Below are 18,512 nucleotides of genomic sequence, written 5' to 3' on the forward strand. Positions count from 1 at the left end.
TTATTCGTTTTTAGAAAGTGACTTTAAAAGTGTGTTTTAATTTTCCCACAAAACATCTTATAATTCATTCATGAATCGATTCAGTTGGATTGTCTTACATTTCACAACTAAATATATTATTGGACAATTTGACAAATTATTGTCGAATGTAATCTCTTTAATTTTCATCATATTCAATTAATTTTGGCACATCCATACTATTATCATACATATTTGTTTCTATATCGTATCATATTCAACAAAAGGACTAATGTATAGTTGATTTGATGATTGCAAATGTCAACTGATTAATCGATATTTTTCTTACATATTTTATTCTTACACATTTTGTGTTGCAATTAGAGGATAAAACCTAGTCATGTCATTTGACTTCGTACAAAGTTTTTCCGATGGATGTGAAATTAAACTTATCAGTTTTGTGTGAGGTGAAATATAAAGAATCAAATAATAAGTAAAAAAGGATATCACTTCTTAACTACAGTTTTAAGGTCAGTCTTCAAAAAAGAAAGCAACAGTGTCCTCTAGCGGCGAGTAAGGAGAGGACATGTTTAGTTCTGTTTTGTCGAGTATGAAAACAAAGCAACAGTGTCCTCTAGTGGCAAGACGGGAAAGTACATTTTAATTTCCGTCTGAGACAACGAAAGTGTGAATGAAATACGAGACTTTGGACTTAGGGCTGAGGCAAGACGTTTAATACCACGTTGTCAGCATGAATAACTGTCCCATAGGTCAAGGCAGAGAATAAAAATAATAATAATTGTGAAGGAAATGAGTTTTAAAGTGCCACTGGTTCGACAGGCCAGAAGACCGGGTCACACCGGTCAACGCTGTGCTAGCCGTAGAAGCCGTGGAAGAAGATGGCCACGCACAGCAGGACGATGGCGTTGCCGTTGACGACGTTCCTCCAACGCGGCGCTTCTGTCGTGTCCGTCAGCTTCCTCTGAAGCTCCGCCTTCTCCTCCTCGCTGAGCTTGGCGGCCTTCTGCTGCTGCAGGCCGCAGAAACACGCCAGGGCCTTCTTGCAGGGGCCCGCCGTCTCCTCGGAAGCTTCTGGAACATCAGAGATGGTTTGCGGCCAGGGTGTCATGTGACAATATCAACGACTGTGAAGATTTCTGAACGAAATCGCAAAACTGGAGAACATCTCAAAGAAGCTTTCCACTCTGCAGGGCGAGATTAAGAGGAATGTAGTAGCCAGGAAGGGACAATTAGAGTAGACTGTAGTATTGGAACAAATCTACTCGCCCTAACCCGAATTCTAATCTGCATTTTGGCCCCTCCCCCTCAAGGCACTTAAAGGAGGTCCCTGCAGTGAGACTCTCTTCAAGTACCACTGCTTGTTCAAGTACAACTGCTCGTTCAAGTACTACTGCTCGTTCAATTACCACTGCTTGTTCAAGTACTACTGCTTGTTCAATTACCACTGCTTGTTCAAGTACTACTGCTTGTTCAAGTACCGCTACTTGTTGAAGTACTACTGCCTGTTGAAGTACTACTGGTGGGTCACGTACTACTGCTCGTTCAAGTACTACTGCTTGTTCAAGTACCGTCACTTGTTCAAGTACTACTGCTTGTTGAAGTACTACTGCTTGTTCAAATGCTGCTACTTTTTCAAGTACAACTGCTTGTTGAAGTACTACTGGTTCTTCAATTACTACTGCTTGCTCAAGTGCAACTTGTTTGTCCAAGAACTACTGCCTGTTCAAGTGTTACTGTTTATACAAGTACTACAGCTTGTTGAAGTACTACTGCTTATTGAAGTACTACTGCTCGTTCAAGTACTACTGCTCGTACAAGTACTAATGTTTGTACAAGTACTACTGCTCTTTGAAGTACTACTGCTTTTTCAAGTACTATGGCTCGTTCAAGTACTATTTCTCATTCAAGTACTATTACTTGTTCAAGTACTACTTATCGTTCAAGTATTACTGCTTGTTTAAGTACAACTGCTTGTTCGAATACTACTGTTTGTACAAGTACTACTGCTCGTTGAAGTACTAGTGCTTGTTCAAGTACTACTGCTCGTTCAAGTACTACTGCTCGTACAAGAACTACTGCTTGTTCAAGTACTACTGCTCGTTCAAGTACTACTGCTCGTACAAGTACTAATGTTTGTACAAGCACTACTGCTCTTTGAAGTACTACTGCTTGTTCAAGTACTTGTGCTTGTTCAAGTACTACTGCTCGTTCAAGTACTACTGCTCGTACAAGTACTAATGTTTGTACAAGCACTACTGCTCTTTGAAGTACTACTGCTCGTTCAAGTACTACTGCTCGTACAAGTACTAATGTTTGTACAAGTACTACTGCTCTTTGAAGTACTACTGCTTGTTCAAGTACTATGGCTTGTTCAATGACTACTTCTCATTCAAGTACTATTACTTGTTCAAGTACTACTTCTCGTTCAAGTACTACTGCTAGTTTAGGTACAACTGCTTGGTCAAGTACTACTGTTTGTACAAGTACTACTGCTCATTGAAGTACTATTGCTTGTTCAAGTACTACTGGTCGTTCAAGTACTACTGCTCGTTCAAGTACTACTGCTCGTACAAGTACTAATGTTTGTACAAGTACTACTGCTCTTTGAAGTACTACTGCTTGTTCAAGTACTACTGCTAGTTTAGGTACAACTGCTTGGTCAAGTACTACTGTTTGTACAAGTACTACTTCTCGTTCAAGTATTACTGCTAGTTTAGGTACAACTGCTTGTCCAAGTACTACTGTTTGTACAAGTACTACTGCTCCTTGAAATACTATTGATTGTTCAAGTACTACTGCTTGTTCAAGTACAACTTTTTTGTACAAGAACTACTGCTTGTTCAAGTATTACTGTTTACACAAGTACTACTGCTCGTTTAAGTACTAATGCTCGTTCAAGTACTATTGCTCGTTCAAGTAATATTGCTCGTTCAAGTACTACTGCTCGTTCAAGTACTACTGCTCGTTCAAGTACTACTGTTTGTTCAAGTACAACTTGAATGTACAAGAACTACTGTTTGTACAAGTACTACTGCTCGTTCAAGTACTACTACTTCTTCAAGTAATACTGCTCACTCAAGTACGACTGTTTGTACAAGTACTACTGCTCGTTCAAGTACTACTACTTCTTCAAGTACTACTGCTCACTCAAGTACGACTGTTTGTAGAAGTACTACTGCTCGTTGCACTACTACTGCTTGTTTGAGTACTATTGCTCATTCAAATACTGCTGCTTACTCAAGTAATACTGCTTGTTCAAGTACTACTACTCGTTCAAGTACTACTGCTTGTTCAGTACTACTACTCGTTCAAGTACTAGTGCTCGTTCAAGTACTACTGCTTGTTCAAGTACAACTGTTTGTCCAAGTACTACTGCTCGTTGAAGTACTATTGCTTGTTCAAGTACTACTGCTCCCTAAAGTAATACTACTCGTTCAAGAACTACTGCTTGTTCAAGTACTACTGCTTGTTCAAGTAGTACTGCTCAATCAAATACTGCTTCTTGTTCAAGCAGGTATATAAGATATATTGTATACATTCCACACAAAAATTCCCTCACGTTTTATTTGATTGCTCTGTTGTTATTCATTGTCACTTTTATTTTGTAATTTTTTTTTTTCAGCAAAAAGTTCGTTTTTGGGATTATTTGTCATTTTATTCTTCCGGTAGTGACGTCATCGTCCTCCCCTGCTGATGAGACAGGCCGTGAGGAGGTAAGTCTTCTTCTTTGCTGCGGTGTTTTTAAGACAATGTAGCTGTGAAACCATCTTATAATTTACTCTTATGCTGCCAGTGTTGCTGATATGTTCATGTTTACGTGTTTTGTTCAGAGTTTGCGTGTTTTAGCAAACTTTTTGCGAGTGTTGTGTTTGCTAGCACTTGTCACTCACACAGTGGCGGCGGCACTTCCTTTGAAGTTTTCCCTCCATTTTAGGCTGGTGGGTTAATTATGTCGCTTGACTTCCTGTGCCTTTCATACAGAATTGAAGTACATTGAAGTACTACTGCTTGTTGAAGTTCTACTGCTTGTTGAAGTTCTACTGCTTGTTGAAGTACTACTGCTTGTTGAAGTACTACTGTCGTTGAAGTACTACTGCTTGTTGAAGTACTACTGCTTGTTGAAGTTTTACTACTTGTTGAAGTACTACTGTCATTGAAGTACTACTGCTTGTTGAAGTACTACTCCTTGTTGAAGTACTACTGTCATTGAAGTACTACTGCTTGTTGAAGTACTACTGCTTGTTGAAGTACTACTGCTTGTTGAAGTACTACTGCTTGTTGACGTTTTACTACTTGTTGAAGTACTACTGCTTGTTGAAGTACTACTGCTTGTTGACGTTTTACTACTTGTTGAAGTACTACTGTCGTTGAAGTACTACTGCTAGTTGAAGTTCTACTGCTCGTTGAAGTATTACTGCTCGTTGAAGTACTACTGCTCGTTTAAGTACTATTGCTCGCTGAAGTACTACTGCTCGCTGAAGTACTACTGCTCATTGAAATACTACTGCTTACTCCAGTACTACTGCTCGTTGAAGCACTACTGCTCGTTGAAGTACTACTGCTCGTTGAAGTACTACTGCTCGTTGAAGTACTACTGCTCGTTGAAGTACTACTGCTCATTGAAGTACTACTGCTCGTTGAAGTTCTACTGCTCCTTGAAGTACTACTGCTCGTTGAAGTACTACTGCTCATTGACGTACTACTGCTCGTTGACGTACTACTGCTCGTTGAAGAACTACCGCTTACTCCAGTACTACTGCTCGTTTGAAGCACTACTGCTCGTTGAAGTACTACTGCTCGTTGAAGTACTACTGCTCGTTGAAGTACTACTGCTCATTGAAGTACTACTGCTCGTTGAAGTTCTACTGCTCGTTGAAGTACTACTGCTCGTTGAAGTACTACTGCTCATTGAGGTACTACTGCTCGTTGACGTACTACTGCTCGTTGAAGAACTACCGCTTACTCCAGTACTACTGCTCGTTTGAAGCACTACTGCTCGTTGAAGTACTACTGCTCGTTGAAGTACTACTGCTCGTTGAGCTACTGCTTGTTGAAATACTACTGCTCATTGAAGTACTACTGCTCATTGAAGTACTACTGCTCGTTGAAGTACTACTGCTCGTTGAAGTACGACTGCTCGTTGAAGTACGACTGCTCGTTGACGTACTACTGCTCGTTGAGCTACTGCTCATTGAAGTACTACTGCTCATTGAAGTACTACTGCTCATTGAAGTACTACTGCTCGTTGAAGTTCTACTGCTCGTTGAAGTACTACTGCTCGTTGAAGTACTACTGTTTGTTGAAGTACTACTGCTCGCTGAAGTTCTACAGCTCGTTGAAGTTCTACTGCTCGTTGAAGTACTACTGCTTGTTGAAGTACTACTGCTCATTGAAGTACAACTGCTCGTTGAAGTACGACTGCTCGTTGAAGTACGACTGCTCGTTGACGTACTACTGCTCGTTGACGTACTACTGCTCGTTAAAGAACTACCGCTCTTGAAGAACTACTGCCCATGAAGTACTACTGCTCGTTGAAGTACTACTGCTTACTCCAGTACTACTGCTCGTTTGAAGCACTACTGCTCATTGAAGCACTACTGCTCGTTGAAGTACTGCTGCTCGTTGAAGTTCTACAGCTCGTTGAAGTACTACTGCTCATTGAAGCACTACTGCTCATTGAAGTACTACTGCTCGTTGAAGTACTACTGCTCGTTGAAGTACTACTTCTCGTTGAAGTTCTACAGCTCGTTGAAGTACTACTGCTCGTTGAAGTACTACTGCTCGTTGAAGTTCTACAGCTCGTTGAAGTTCTACTGCTTGTTGAAGTTCTACTGCTTGTTGAAGTACTACTGCTCGTTGACGTACTACTGCTCATTTACGTACTACTGCTCGTTGAAGAACTACCGCTCTTGAAGAACTACTGCCCATGAAGTACTACTGCTCGTTGAAGTACTACTGCTCGTTGAAGTTCTACAGCTCGTTGAAGTACTACTGCTCGTTGAAGTACTACTGCTCGTTGAAGTTCTACTGCTCGTTGAAGTTCTACTGCTCGTTGAAGTACTACTGCTCGTTGAAGTTCTACTGCTCGTTGAAGTACTACTGCTCGCTGAAGTACTACTGCTCGCTGAAGTACTACTGCTCGTTGAAGTACTACTGCTCGTTGACGTACTACTGCCCATGAAGTACTACTGCTCGTTGAAGTACTACTGCTTACTCCAGTAATACTGCTGGTTTGAAGCACTACTGCTCGTTGAAGCACTACTGCTCGTTGAAGTACTACAGCTCGTTGAAGTACTACAGCTCGTTGAAGTACTACTGCTCGTTGAAGTACTACTGCTCGTTGAAGTACTACTGCTCGCTGAAGTACTACTGCTCGTTGAAGTACGACTGCTCGTTGAAATACGACTGCTTGTTGAAGTACTACTGCTCGTTGAAGTACTACTGCTCGCTGAAGTACGACTGCTCGTTGAAGTACTACTGCTCGTTGACGTACTACTGCTCGTTTACGTACTACTGCTTGTTTACGTACTACTGCTCGTTGAAGAACTACTGCCCATGAAGTACTACTGCTCGTTGAAGTACTACTGCTTACTCCAGTACTACTGCTCGTTTGAAGCACTACTGCTCGTTTGAAGCACTACAGCTCGTTGAAGTACTACTGCTCGTTGAAGTACTACTGCTCGTTGAAGTTCTACAGCTCGTTGAAGTACTACTGCTCGTTGAAGTACTACTGCTCGTTGAAGTTCTACAGCTCGTTGAAGTTCTACTGCTTGTTGAAGTACTACTGCTTGTTGAAGTACTACTGCTCGCTGAAGTACTACTGCTCATTGAAGTACGACTGCTCGTTGAAGTACTACTGCTCGTTGACGTACTACTGCTCGTTTACGTACTACTGCTCGTTGAAGAACTACAGCTCTTGAAGAACTACTGCCCATGAAGTACTACTGCTCGTTGAAGTACTACTGCTCGTTGAAGTTCTACAGCTCGTTGAAGTACTACTGCTCGTTGAAGTACTACTGCTCGTTGAAGTTCTACTGCTCGTTGAAGTACTACTGCTCATTGAAGTACGACTGCTCGTTGAAGTACTACTGCTCGTTGAACTACTACTGCTCGTTGAAGTTCTACTGCTCGTTGAAGTACTACTGCTCATTGAAGTACGACTGCTCGTTGAAGTACTACTGCTCGTTTACGTACTACTGCTCGTTGAAGTACTACTGCTCGTTGAAGTTCTACAGCTCGTTGAAGTTCTACTGCTTGTTGAAGTACTACTGCTTGTTGAAGTACTACTGCTCGCTGAAGTACTACTGCTCATTGAAGTACGACTGCTCGTTGAAGTACTACTGCTCGTTGAAGAACTACCGCTCTTGAAGAACTACTGCCCATGAAGTACTACTGCTCGTTGAAGTACTACTGCTCGTTGAAGTTCTACAGCTCGTTGAAGTACTACTGCTCGTTGAAGTACTACTGCTCGTTGAAGTTCTACTGCTCGTTGAAGTTCTACTGCTCGTTGAAGTACTACTGCTCATTGAAGTACGACTGCTCGTTGAAGTACTACTGCTCGTTGAACTACTACTGCTCGTTGAAGTTCTACAGCTCGTTGAAGTTCTACTGCTTGTTGAAGTACTACTGCTCGTTGAACTACTACTGCTCGTTGAAGTTCTACTGCTCGTTGAAGTACTACTGCTCATTGAAGTACGACTGCTCGTTGAAGTACTACTGCTCGTTTACGTACTACTGCTCGTTGAAGTACTACTGCTCGTTGAAGTTCTACAGCTCGTTGAAGTTCTACTGCTTGTTGAAGTACTACTGCTTGTTGAAGTACTACTGCTCGCTGAAGTACTACTGCTCATTGAAGTACGACTGCTCGTTGAAGTACTACTGCTCGTTGAAGAACTACCGCTCTTGAAGAACTACTGCCCATGAAGTACTACTGCTCGTTGAAGTACTACTGCTCGTTGAAGTTCTACAGCTCGTTGAAGTACTACTGCTCGTTGAAGTACTACTGCTCGTTGAAGTTCTACTGCTCGTTGAAGTTCTACTGCTCGTTGAAGTACTACTGCTCATTGAAGTACGACTGCTCGTTGAAGTACTACTGCTCGTTGAACTACTACTGCTCGTTGAAGTTCTACTGCTCGTTGAAGTACTACTGCTCATTGAAGTACGACTGCTCGTTGAAGTACTACTGCTCGTTTACGTACTACTGCTCGTTGAAGTACTACTGCTCGTTGAAGTTCTACAGCTCGTTGAAGTTCTACTGCTTGTTGAAGTACTACTGCTTGTTGAAGTACTACTGCTCGCTGAAGTACTACTGCTCATTGAAGTACGACTGCTCGTTTACGTACTACTGCTCGTTGAAGAACTACCGCTCTTGAAGAACTACTGCCCATGAAGTACTACTGCTCGTTAAAGTACTACTGCTCGTTGAAGTTCTACAGCTCGTTGAAGTACTACTGCTCGTTGAAGTACTACTGCTCGTTGAAGTACTACTGCTCGTTGAAGTACTACTGCTTGTTGAAGTACTACTGCTCGCTGAAGTACTACTGGTCGTTGACGTACTACTGCTCGTTGAAGAACTACCGCTCTTGAAGAACTACTGCCCATGAAGTACTACTGCTCGTTGAAGTACTACTGCTTACTCCAGTACTACTGCTCGTTTGAAGCACTACTGCTCATTGAAGCACTACAGCTCGTTGAAGTACTACAGCTCGTTGAAGTACTACTGCTCGTTGAAGTACTACTGCTCATTGAAGTACTACTGCTCGTTGAAGTACTACTGCTTGTTGAAATATTACTGACGGTTCAAGTACTACTGCTCGTTCAAGTAGTACTACTTTTTCAAAGAGGGCTACTTGTTCAAGTAGTACTACTTGTTCAAGTACTACTGCTGATTCACGTACTACTGCATGTTAAAGTACTACTGTTTGTACAAGAACAACAGCTTGTTCAAGTACTACTGTTTGTAAAAGTAATACTGTTTGTTGCACTACTACTGCTCGTTCAAGTATTAATGCTCACTTAAATAATACTTCCTGTTCAAGTACTACTGCTCACTCAGGTACTACTGCTTGTTGAAGTACTACTGCTTGTTGAAGTACTACTGCTTGTTGAAGTACTACTGCTCGTTGAAGTTCTACTGCTCGTTGAAGTTCTACTGCTCGTTGAAGTTCTACTGCTCGTTGAAGTGATACTGCTCATTGAAGTACTACTGCTTGTTGAAGTACTACTCATTGAAGTACTACTGTTTGTTGAAGTACTACTGCTTGTTGACATATTACTGACTGTTCAAGTACTACTGCTCGTTCAAGTATTACTACTTTTTAAAAAGTACTCCTTGTTGAAGTACTACTGCTGATTCACGTACTACTGCACGTTAAAGTACTACTGTTTGTACAAGTAATACTGCTTGTTGCACTACTACTGCTCGTTCAAGTATTAATGCTCACTTAAATAATACTTCTTGTTCAAGTACTACTGCTCACTCAGGTACTACTGCTCGTTCAAGAAGTACTGTTCGTTGAAGTACTACTGCTCATTTAAATACTACTGTTTGCTGAAGTACTATTGCTCATTGAAGTACTACTACTTAAGTTCTACTGCTTGTTGAAGTACTACTGCTCGTTAAAGTACTACTGCTCGTTCAAGTACTACTGCTTGTTCAAGTACTACTGTTTTTAAAAGTACTACTGCTCGTTGCACTACTACTGCTTGTTAGAGTATTATTTGTCGTTCAAGCACTACCGCTCACTCAAGTATTACTGCTCATTGAAGTACTACTGCTCGTTGAAGTACTACTGCTCATTAACGTACTACCGCTCACTCAAGTACTATCGCGCACTCAAATACTACTTCTTGTCCAATTACTACTGCTCGTTCAACTACTACTGCTCACTCAAGTACTACTTCTTGTTCAAATATTACTGACCGTTCAAGTACTACTGCTTTTCCAAGTACTACTGCTCGTTGAAGTATTAATGCTCACTTGAATACTACTGCTTGTTCAAGTACTACTGCTCGTTGAAGTATTAATGCTCACTTGAATACTACTGCTTGTTCAAGTACTAATGGTCATTCAATTACTACTGCTCACTCAAGTACTATTGCTCACATAAATACTACTGCTTGTAAAGTACTATTGTTTGTACAAGTAATACTGCATGTTCAACTACTACCTCTTGTTCAAGTACTACTGCCCGTTGAAGTATCAATGCTCACTCAAGTACTACTGCTTGTTCAAGTACTACTGCTCACTGAAGTACTAATGCTCCCTTAACTACTGCTTGTTCAAGTACTACTGCTCACTCAGGTACTACGGCTCGTTCAAGTACTATTGCTCAGACAAAAACTACTGCTCATTCAAGTACTACTGCTTGTTCATTAACTACTGCTGCTTAAGTACTACTACTTGTTCAAGTACTACTGCTTGTTCAAGTACTAATGTGTGTACAAATGCTACTGCTTGTTCAAGTACTACTGCTTGTATAAGTAATACTGCTTGTTCAAGTAATGTGTACAAATGCTACTGCTTGTTCAAGTACTACTGCTTGTTCAAGTAATACTGCTTGTTCAAGTAATAATATGTGTACAAATGCTACTGCTTGAACAAATACTACTGCTCACTCAAGGACTACTGCTCACTGAAGTACTAATGCTAACTTAAATACTACTGCTTGTTCAAGTACTACTGCTTGTTCAAGTACTACTGCTCACTCAGTTACTACTGCTCACTAAAGTACTACGGCTTGTTGAAGTACTACTGCTTTTACAAAAACTACTGCTCGTTCAAGTACTACTATTGGTCAAGTATTACTGCTTGTGCAAGTATTACTGCTTGTTCAGTTACTACTGCTGCTTAAGTACTATTGCTTAGTCAAGTACTACTGCTTAGTCAAGTACTACTGCTTAGTCAAGTATTACTGCTTGAACAAGTACTGCTCACTCAAGTACTACTGTTTGTTCAAGTGCAACTACGTTTTTAAGTACTACTGTTTGTTCAAGTACTACTGCTTGTTCAAGGACTACTGCTCACTCAGGTACTACGGCTCGTTCAAGTACTATTGCTCAGACAAAAACTACTGCTCATTCAAGTACTACTGCTTGTTCATTAACTACTGCTGCTTAAGTACTACTACTTGTTCAAGTACTACTGCTTGTTCAAGTACTAATGTGTGTACAAATGCTACTGCTTGTTCAAGTACTACTGCTTGTATAAGTAATACTGCTTGTTCAAGTAATGTGTACAAATGCTACTGCTTGTTCAAGTACTACTGCTTGTTCAAGTAATACTGCTTGTTCAAGTAATATGTGTACAAATGCTACTGCTTGAACAAATACTACTGCTCACTCAAGGACTACTGCTCACTGAAGTACTAATGCTAACTTAAATACTACTGCTTGTTCAAGTACTACTGCTTGTTCAAGTACTACTGCTCACTCAGTTACTACTGCTCACTAAAGTACTACGGCTTGTTGAAGTACTACTGCTTTTACAAAAACTACTGCTCGTTCAAGTACTACTATTGGTCAAGTATTACTGCTTGTGCAAGTATTACTGCTTGTTCAGTTACTACTGCTGCTTAAGTACTATTGCTTAGTCAAGTACTACTGCTTAGTCAAGTATTACTGCTTGAACAAGTACTGCTCACTCAAGTACTACTGTTTGTTCAAGTGCAACTACGTTTTTAAGTACTACTGTTTGTTCAAGTACTACTGCTTGTTCAAGGACTACTGCTGGTCCACAGGAAGAATACATAACCATGAAAGTACACAGGTATTAAGTATTTTCTGGCCAGTAAGTATGAGTACTAGCTTTTGGATTGCAGTAAAATATTCTGAAAGAGTTGACGTTGATGAAGTACCTTCAACTTCCATGTTGTCATCATTTTCTACCCAGTCGTCTTTTTCCAGGTCGACTCTTTCGTCCTCACAGTTCCTCAGACTCCAACACAGGCGGTACAACTTTAGACACAAAGACAGTTAGTTAGCTGAGGTGCTACAGGTGGTAGAGGAGTTGAATACAACTTTAGACACATTTCTGGTTAGCTAAGGTGCTACAGGTGGTAGAGGAGTTGAATACAATTTTAGACACAAACACGTGTTTAGCTAAGGTGCTACAGGCGGTAGAGGAGTTGAATACAACTTTAGACACAAACACATGGTTAGCTAAGGTGCTACAGGCGGTAGAGGAGTTGAATACAACTTTAGACACAAAGACAGTTAGTTAGCTGAGGTGCTACAGGTGGTAGAGTAGTTGAATACAACTTTAGACACAAACTTATGTTTAGCTAAGGTGCTACAGGCGGTAGAGGAGGTGAATACAACTTTAGACACGAACCTATGTTTAGCTAAGGTGCTACAAGCGGTAGCGGAGTTGGATACAACTTAAAACACAAACACACGGTTACAGGTGGTAGAGGAGTTGAATACTACTTTAGACACAAAGACAGTTGGTTAGCTAAGGCTCAACAGGCGGTAGAGGAGTTGAACACTACTCTAGAAACAAAGGCAGGTGGTGGGCGAAGGCGCTACAGACGGTAGAGGAGTTGAACACCACTTTAGACACATACACATGGTTAGCTAAGGCGGTAGAGGAGTTTAAATACAACTTTAGACACAAACACAAGTAGTAAGCTAAGGTGCTACAGGCGGTAGAGGAGTTGAACACTACTTTAAACACACACACATGGTTATCTGAGGTGCTACAGAAGGTAGATGAGTTGAATACAACTTTAGACTTAAACACAGGTAGTAAGCTAAGGCGGTAGAGGACGTCCGTACGTGTTTGTCAGGGATGGGCTGGGTGAGCAGGGACACTCCCAGGATGACCAGACAGGACAGCACAAAGAGGACAATGCTGAAGTAGAGGTAGTGGACGCCACAGATGATGGTAGGACAGTTGCTCGGCTCCACACAGCTACCAGTCCCGTACACAAACTCACTAATCATCCTGGCCAGGCCCACCAGGAGACCCACCAGGAGGCCATAAAAAGCACCCTGAGAGCCAAAGGAGAGAAAGAGCGCAAATAGTTGGACATTTTTTAGTGCTTCCCTTGTTTTTACTCTTTGATGACAACTCAGATGTCATCATGTGGTTAAAATATACTTCTTTGTATTTGTAACACAATTATATCACTTATTGTCACACCTGGATAACATTTGTTGTAGTTTAAGACATGCACCTGGGGATAGGTTGATTGGTAACACTAAATGGTCCCTAGTGTGTGAATGTGAGTGTGAATGTTGTCTATCTGTGTTGGCCCTGCGATGAGGTGCCGACTTGTCCAGGGTGTACACCGCCTTTCGCCTGATTGTAGCTGAGATAGGCGCCAGCGCCCCCCGCGACCCCAAAAGGGAATAAGCGGTAGAAAATGGACGGATGGATATATCATATATACAAACTGCCGATGGCAATAGACATTGCATTTTAAAGGCACACGCTCTGCTCTCATGAAATGTCCCTCAACTAAATATGGCAAATATTTGAAGTTTTCTGCTGTTTGACATCCATTACTTTTCCTGGAAATTAATAACATGTATTCAAGAGTAAAAGGATAGTTAAGTACTTTTTAAAAGTAGTTTTTGAAACAGTGCTGATTTCATTTGGATGAAATATTTGTGGTACAAGTCTTCTTTGCGCAACATTTCAAGACCTTTGATCGGTCCTTCTTTACGGGGACGATAAAGCGAGCAGAGTTCAGCCGGCGTGTTTTTCTATGCGCCAGTAAAGGAATTGCATGCTGGGAACTCACAGACTCATTGACGCGCTTGCAGAAGATGGCCAGCACGAAGACTGCGGCCACAGGCGGCGTGAGGTAGGCGGTGATGGACTGGATGTAGTCAAAGAGCTGGCCACTCTGAGCCGACTGCACCACAGGCAGCCAGGCCACGCTGACGCCGATCATGACCAGGATGAAGACTCTGCAGGAAGCAAACACGTCACCAGTTCGCAGCCCGCACGCCAGGGAGGGACGATGGCGGCGTTTTGCTTCACCTGCCGGCGATCATCAGCTCCTTTTCAGAGGCCGAGCGCCGCACCTTGGCGTAGATGTCCATGGTGAAGAGCGTGCTGGCGCTGTTGAAGATGGACGTCAGCGAGCTCATCAGAGACGCCAGCATGACCGACAACATGAGACCACGTAGACCTAGGCACACAAATACGCTTGGTAGATTATATACATGATGTGTGCATTTTTTATATATACATGTTACGTATTATATATAAGTTTATATTGAATACATGTGTGTATTATTCATATATACATATTATACGTTATATTTGGATGTAACAGTCTAATGCACTGTGGATGTAACAGTCTAATGCGCTGTGGATGTAACAGTCTACTGCGCTGTTGATATAATAGTCTAATGCGCTGTGGATGTAACAATCTAATGCACTGTGGACGTAACAGTCTAATGCACTGTGGATGTAACAATCTAATGCACCGTAGATGTAACAGTCTAATGCACTGTGGACGTAACAGTCTAATGCACTGTGGATGTAACAATCTAATGCACTGTGGATGTAACAGTCTAATGCACTGTGGATGTAACAATCTAATGCACTGTGGATGTAACAGTCTAATGCACTGTGGATGGAACAATCTAATGCTCTGTGGATGTAACAGTCTAATGCGCTGTGGATGTAACAGTCTAATGCGCTGTGGATGTAACAGTCTAATGCACTGTGGATGGAACAGTCTAATGCACTGTGGATGTAACAGTCTAATGCACTGTTTATGTAACAGTCCAATGCACTGTGGATGTAACAATCTAATGCACTGTGGATGTAACAGTCTAATGCAATGTGGCTGTAACAGTCCAATGCAATGTGGCTGTAACAGTCCAATGCACTGTGGATGTAACAGTCCAATGCACTGTGGATGTAACAATCTAATGCACTGTGGATGTAACAATCTAATGCACTGTGGATGGAACAGTCTAATGCACTGTTTATGTAACAGTCCAATGCACCGTGGATGTAACTGTCTAATACACGGTGAATCTAACAGTCTTATGTACTGTGCATGTAACAATCTAATGCACTGTATGCAAAAATCTAATGCTCTGTGGATATAACAGTGTAATGCACTGTGTATGCAAAAATCTTATGCACTGTGGATGTAACAGTGTAATGCACTGCGGATTTAACAATCTAATGTCCTGTGGATGTAACAGCCTAATGCACTGTGGATATAACAGCCGAATGCACTGTTGATGTAACAGTCTAATGCAATGTGGATTTAACAATCTAATGTCCTGTGGATGTAACAGCCTAATGTACTGTGGATGTAACAGTCTAATATTAAGGATTTTACTCAGGGTGTCCACAGTGCCGTACATGGGGCCAGAAGACTTGAATGTCAACTTGGTGAACATCCTTCTGTTCTCGATGCTGCTAGTGGGCAGCCTACGATGGAGTCTTCTAAGTATGTTCCTGTCTCTGAGCCTGCTGTCCCCACCCCAGCAAACGACGGCATAGAATACCACAAAAGTCATACGCACACCTCGAAGGACTTCTGTCTTCTCAGAAGGTAAGGGCCACTAAATGCGTACTTTCTTGTACGGGTGAGTCCGGTCAAGTTTATTTTTTGAAGTGAACACCCAGGTATTTAAATGAGACAACCAATTTCATGTTTTTCAACCCTCGATGTTCATCGGTTTGGGTGGTGGAGCCCTTTTGTCTTACTGGTGCTCAAGAAGCCTGAGCTGACTTCTGATACAGTATTCCTGTTTGCTCCCCTCAAACACAACCCAGAACTCCGCAGACACCTGAGAACTTCTACAGATTCTCAGTTCCTTGTGAAGCGCTTTGAGTGTCTAGAAAAAAATCAATCTGATCCATCGTCAATCCATCTTTAGCTGGTAGCGGTTGAAAAGTGAGGTACAGTATCAAGCATGAGCAAGTAAGGTGAGAGCATCGTTCCTTTGGGAGCCCCAGGCTGCAAACTACCAAATCTAAAGAACAGTCACACACCCTCACGTTGTGTAGTCTGGCCAAGAGGTAGTTGATGATCCATGGTCCAACCCCTGCCTCTTCCAGTTTCAGTTGGATGGTGTTGGAAGAAGAAGTCAAAGAACATGAAACCCATTGTACTTCTAGTGGTCTACAGGTGGTTGAGGTCCCTCGAATACCTGCTGACGACTCACAGTATGGACTAGTAGCAGTGTTGCTACAGCTGCATGACAAAGATTGGAAACATGTTGCCTCCACGTCCAGATAGAGAAGGAGGCTCTAGCCAGTACCTACAGATGTGAAAAATTCCATCTGAATGTTTATGGCCACACCTTTGAGGTGGAAACAGATCATAAACCCCAGGTGTTGATCATGTCAAAACCACCCACTGACTGTCCATTCGACTCTAAGTATATAATAATAATAGTATAAATGGTTTAGATTTTATATTGTGCTTTTCACAGAGAAATGGGAACCCATCATTCTGGTGGTGCTGAGCTACATTTGTAGCGACAGCAGCCCTAGGCTAGACTGACGAAAGCGAGGCTGCCAGTTTGCGCCTACGGCCCTGCCGACCACCACTATCGTTCATTCATCATTCATTCACCAGTGGGAGCGGCACCGGGGGTAAGGTTGAAGTGTCCTGCCCAAGGACACAACTGCAGCGATTTGGATGTCAAGAGGCGGGGAGCGGACCTGCAACCTTCAGTTTTCTAACACGGCCGTTCTACGCACTACGCCATACCGGGCCGGTGATGTATGGCGTCGATATGATCCACACACATTTTCTCCTGCAGTAGATACAAATCAAAGACCAGACGAAAGGAAGAAGGCTGAACTACAGACTCTTGTGGACATGATGGTGTCACCCTTGCAGTTTCACAAGACAGAACAGACAAGACCTGAAAAGAGACTGACGCAGACCAGACCATGAGAACTCTAAAAGTGCTAATACTGAGAGTATGGCCTGAACCAAGGCAAACATGTCTGGCAGCAACTGGACGTCTAGAACAGAACTTACTGTTGCGGATGGCATCATATTCAATGGGAACAAGTACGTCGTTCCACGTGTGATGAGAACAGAAATCTTGCTAAAGATACACATCAGGATTTTGGGAAAAGAAACATGCAGACGGAGGGCGCGCAAAGTGACTTACTGACTACCAAAGAACACCGACTTCAGTCATACCACCCCTGCATGTGAGCTGTGACTCGTAGTTAGACCCAAACAGTGGGCATGGCCGCTGTTGCCACACCCACTGCCCAAACATTATCATAGAGATTCTGCCATTTTGTTGAGTTTCATTAAAGAGTGGGTTTTGTCACCGGGATCTAGACTAGATATGACCATTCTAAGTGTAAGACTAGATGTGACTGATTTAAGTCTTAGACGAGATGTGACCAATCTAAGTCTAAGATGACATGTGACCGATCTAGGTCTAAGACTAGATGTGACCAATCTAAGTCTAAAACTAGATCTCACCAATATAAGTCTATGAGTAGATCTGACCAATCTCAGTCTAATACTAGATCTGACCAATCTCACTCTGACTAGATGTGACCAATCTAAGTCTAAGACTAGATGTGACCAATCTGAGTCTAAGACTAGATGTGACCAATCTAAGTCTAAGACTAAATGTGACCAATCTAAGTCCAAGACTAGATGTGACCAATCTAATTCCATGACAAGATGTGACCAATCTAAGTCCAAGACTAGATGTGACCAATCTAAGTCTAAGACTAGATGTGACCAATCTAAGTCTATGACTAGATGTGACCAATCTAAGTCCAAGACTAGATGTGACCAATCTAAGTCCAAGACTAGATGTGACCAATCTAAGTCCAAGACTAGATGTGACCAATCTAAGTCCAAGACTAGATGTGACCAATCTAAGTCCAAGACTAGATGTGACCAATCTAAGTCCAAGACTAGATGTGACCAATCTAAGTCCAAGACTAGATGTGACCAATCTAAGTCCAAGACTAGATGTGACCAATCTAAGTCCAAGACTAGATGTGACCAATCTAAGTCCAAGACTGGATGTGACCAATCTAAGTCCAAGACTGGATGTGACCAATCTAAGTCCAAGACTGGATGTGACCAATCTAAGTCCAAGACTGGATGTGACCAATCTAAGTCCAAGACTAGATGTGACCAATCTAAGTCCAAGACTAGATGTGACCAATCTAAGTCCAAGACTAGATGTGACCAGTCTAAGTCCAAGACTAGATGTGACCAATCTAAGTCCAAGACTAGATGTGACCAATCTAAGTCCAAGACTAGATGTGACCAATCTGAGTCTAAGACTAGATGTGACCAATCTAAGTCTAAGACTACATGCTAACAATCTAAGTCTAAGACTACATGCTAACAATCTAAGTCTAAGACTAAATGTGACCAATCTAAGTCCAAGACTAGATGTGACCAATCTAATTCCAAGACAAGATGTGACCAATCTAAGTCCAAGACTAGATGTGACCAATCTAAGTCTCAGACTAGATGTGACCAATCTAAGTCTCAGACTAGATGTGACCAATCTAAGTCTATGACTAGATGTGACCAATATAAATCCAAGACTAGATG

The 18,512-nt window shown here is 42.0% G+C and overlaps 1 protein-coding gene across 1 annotated transcript in view; it reads right to left on the reverse strand.

Moving 5' to 3' along the window:
* Nucleotides 1-136: 136 nt before the first annotated feature.
* Nucleotides 137-18,512, reverse strand: part of slc5a1 (solute carrier family 5 member 1) — a 36,369-nt gene continuing 17,993 nt past the window's right edge. The window contains exons 11-15 of the mRNA XM_061907972.1: nucleotides 13,967-14,117; nucleotides 13,725-13,893; nucleotides 12,754-12,969; nucleotides 11,835-11,934; nucleotides 137-1,050 (exon numbers count right to left, since the gene is read on the reverse strand). Coding sequence (XP_061763956.1) covers nucleotides 833-1,050; nucleotides 11,835-11,934; nucleotides 12,754-12,969; nucleotides 13,725-13,893; nucleotides 13,967-14,117 — 854 coding nt within the window. The 3' untranslated portion in view covers nucleotides 137-832. The remainder of the gene's footprint in view (nucleotides 1,051-11,834; nucleotides 11,935-12,753; nucleotides 12,970-13,724; nucleotides 13,894-13,966; nucleotides 14,118-18,512) is intronic.

This window comes from Nerophis ophidion, linkage group LG08 (genome assembly GCF_033978795.1).
Source record: "Nerophis ophidion isolate RoL-2023_Sa linkage group LG08, RoL_Noph_v1.0, whole genome shotgun sequence".
Lineage (NCBI taxonomy): Eukaryota > Metazoa > Chordata > Actinopteri > Syngnathiformes > Syngnathidae > Nerophis > Nerophis ophidion.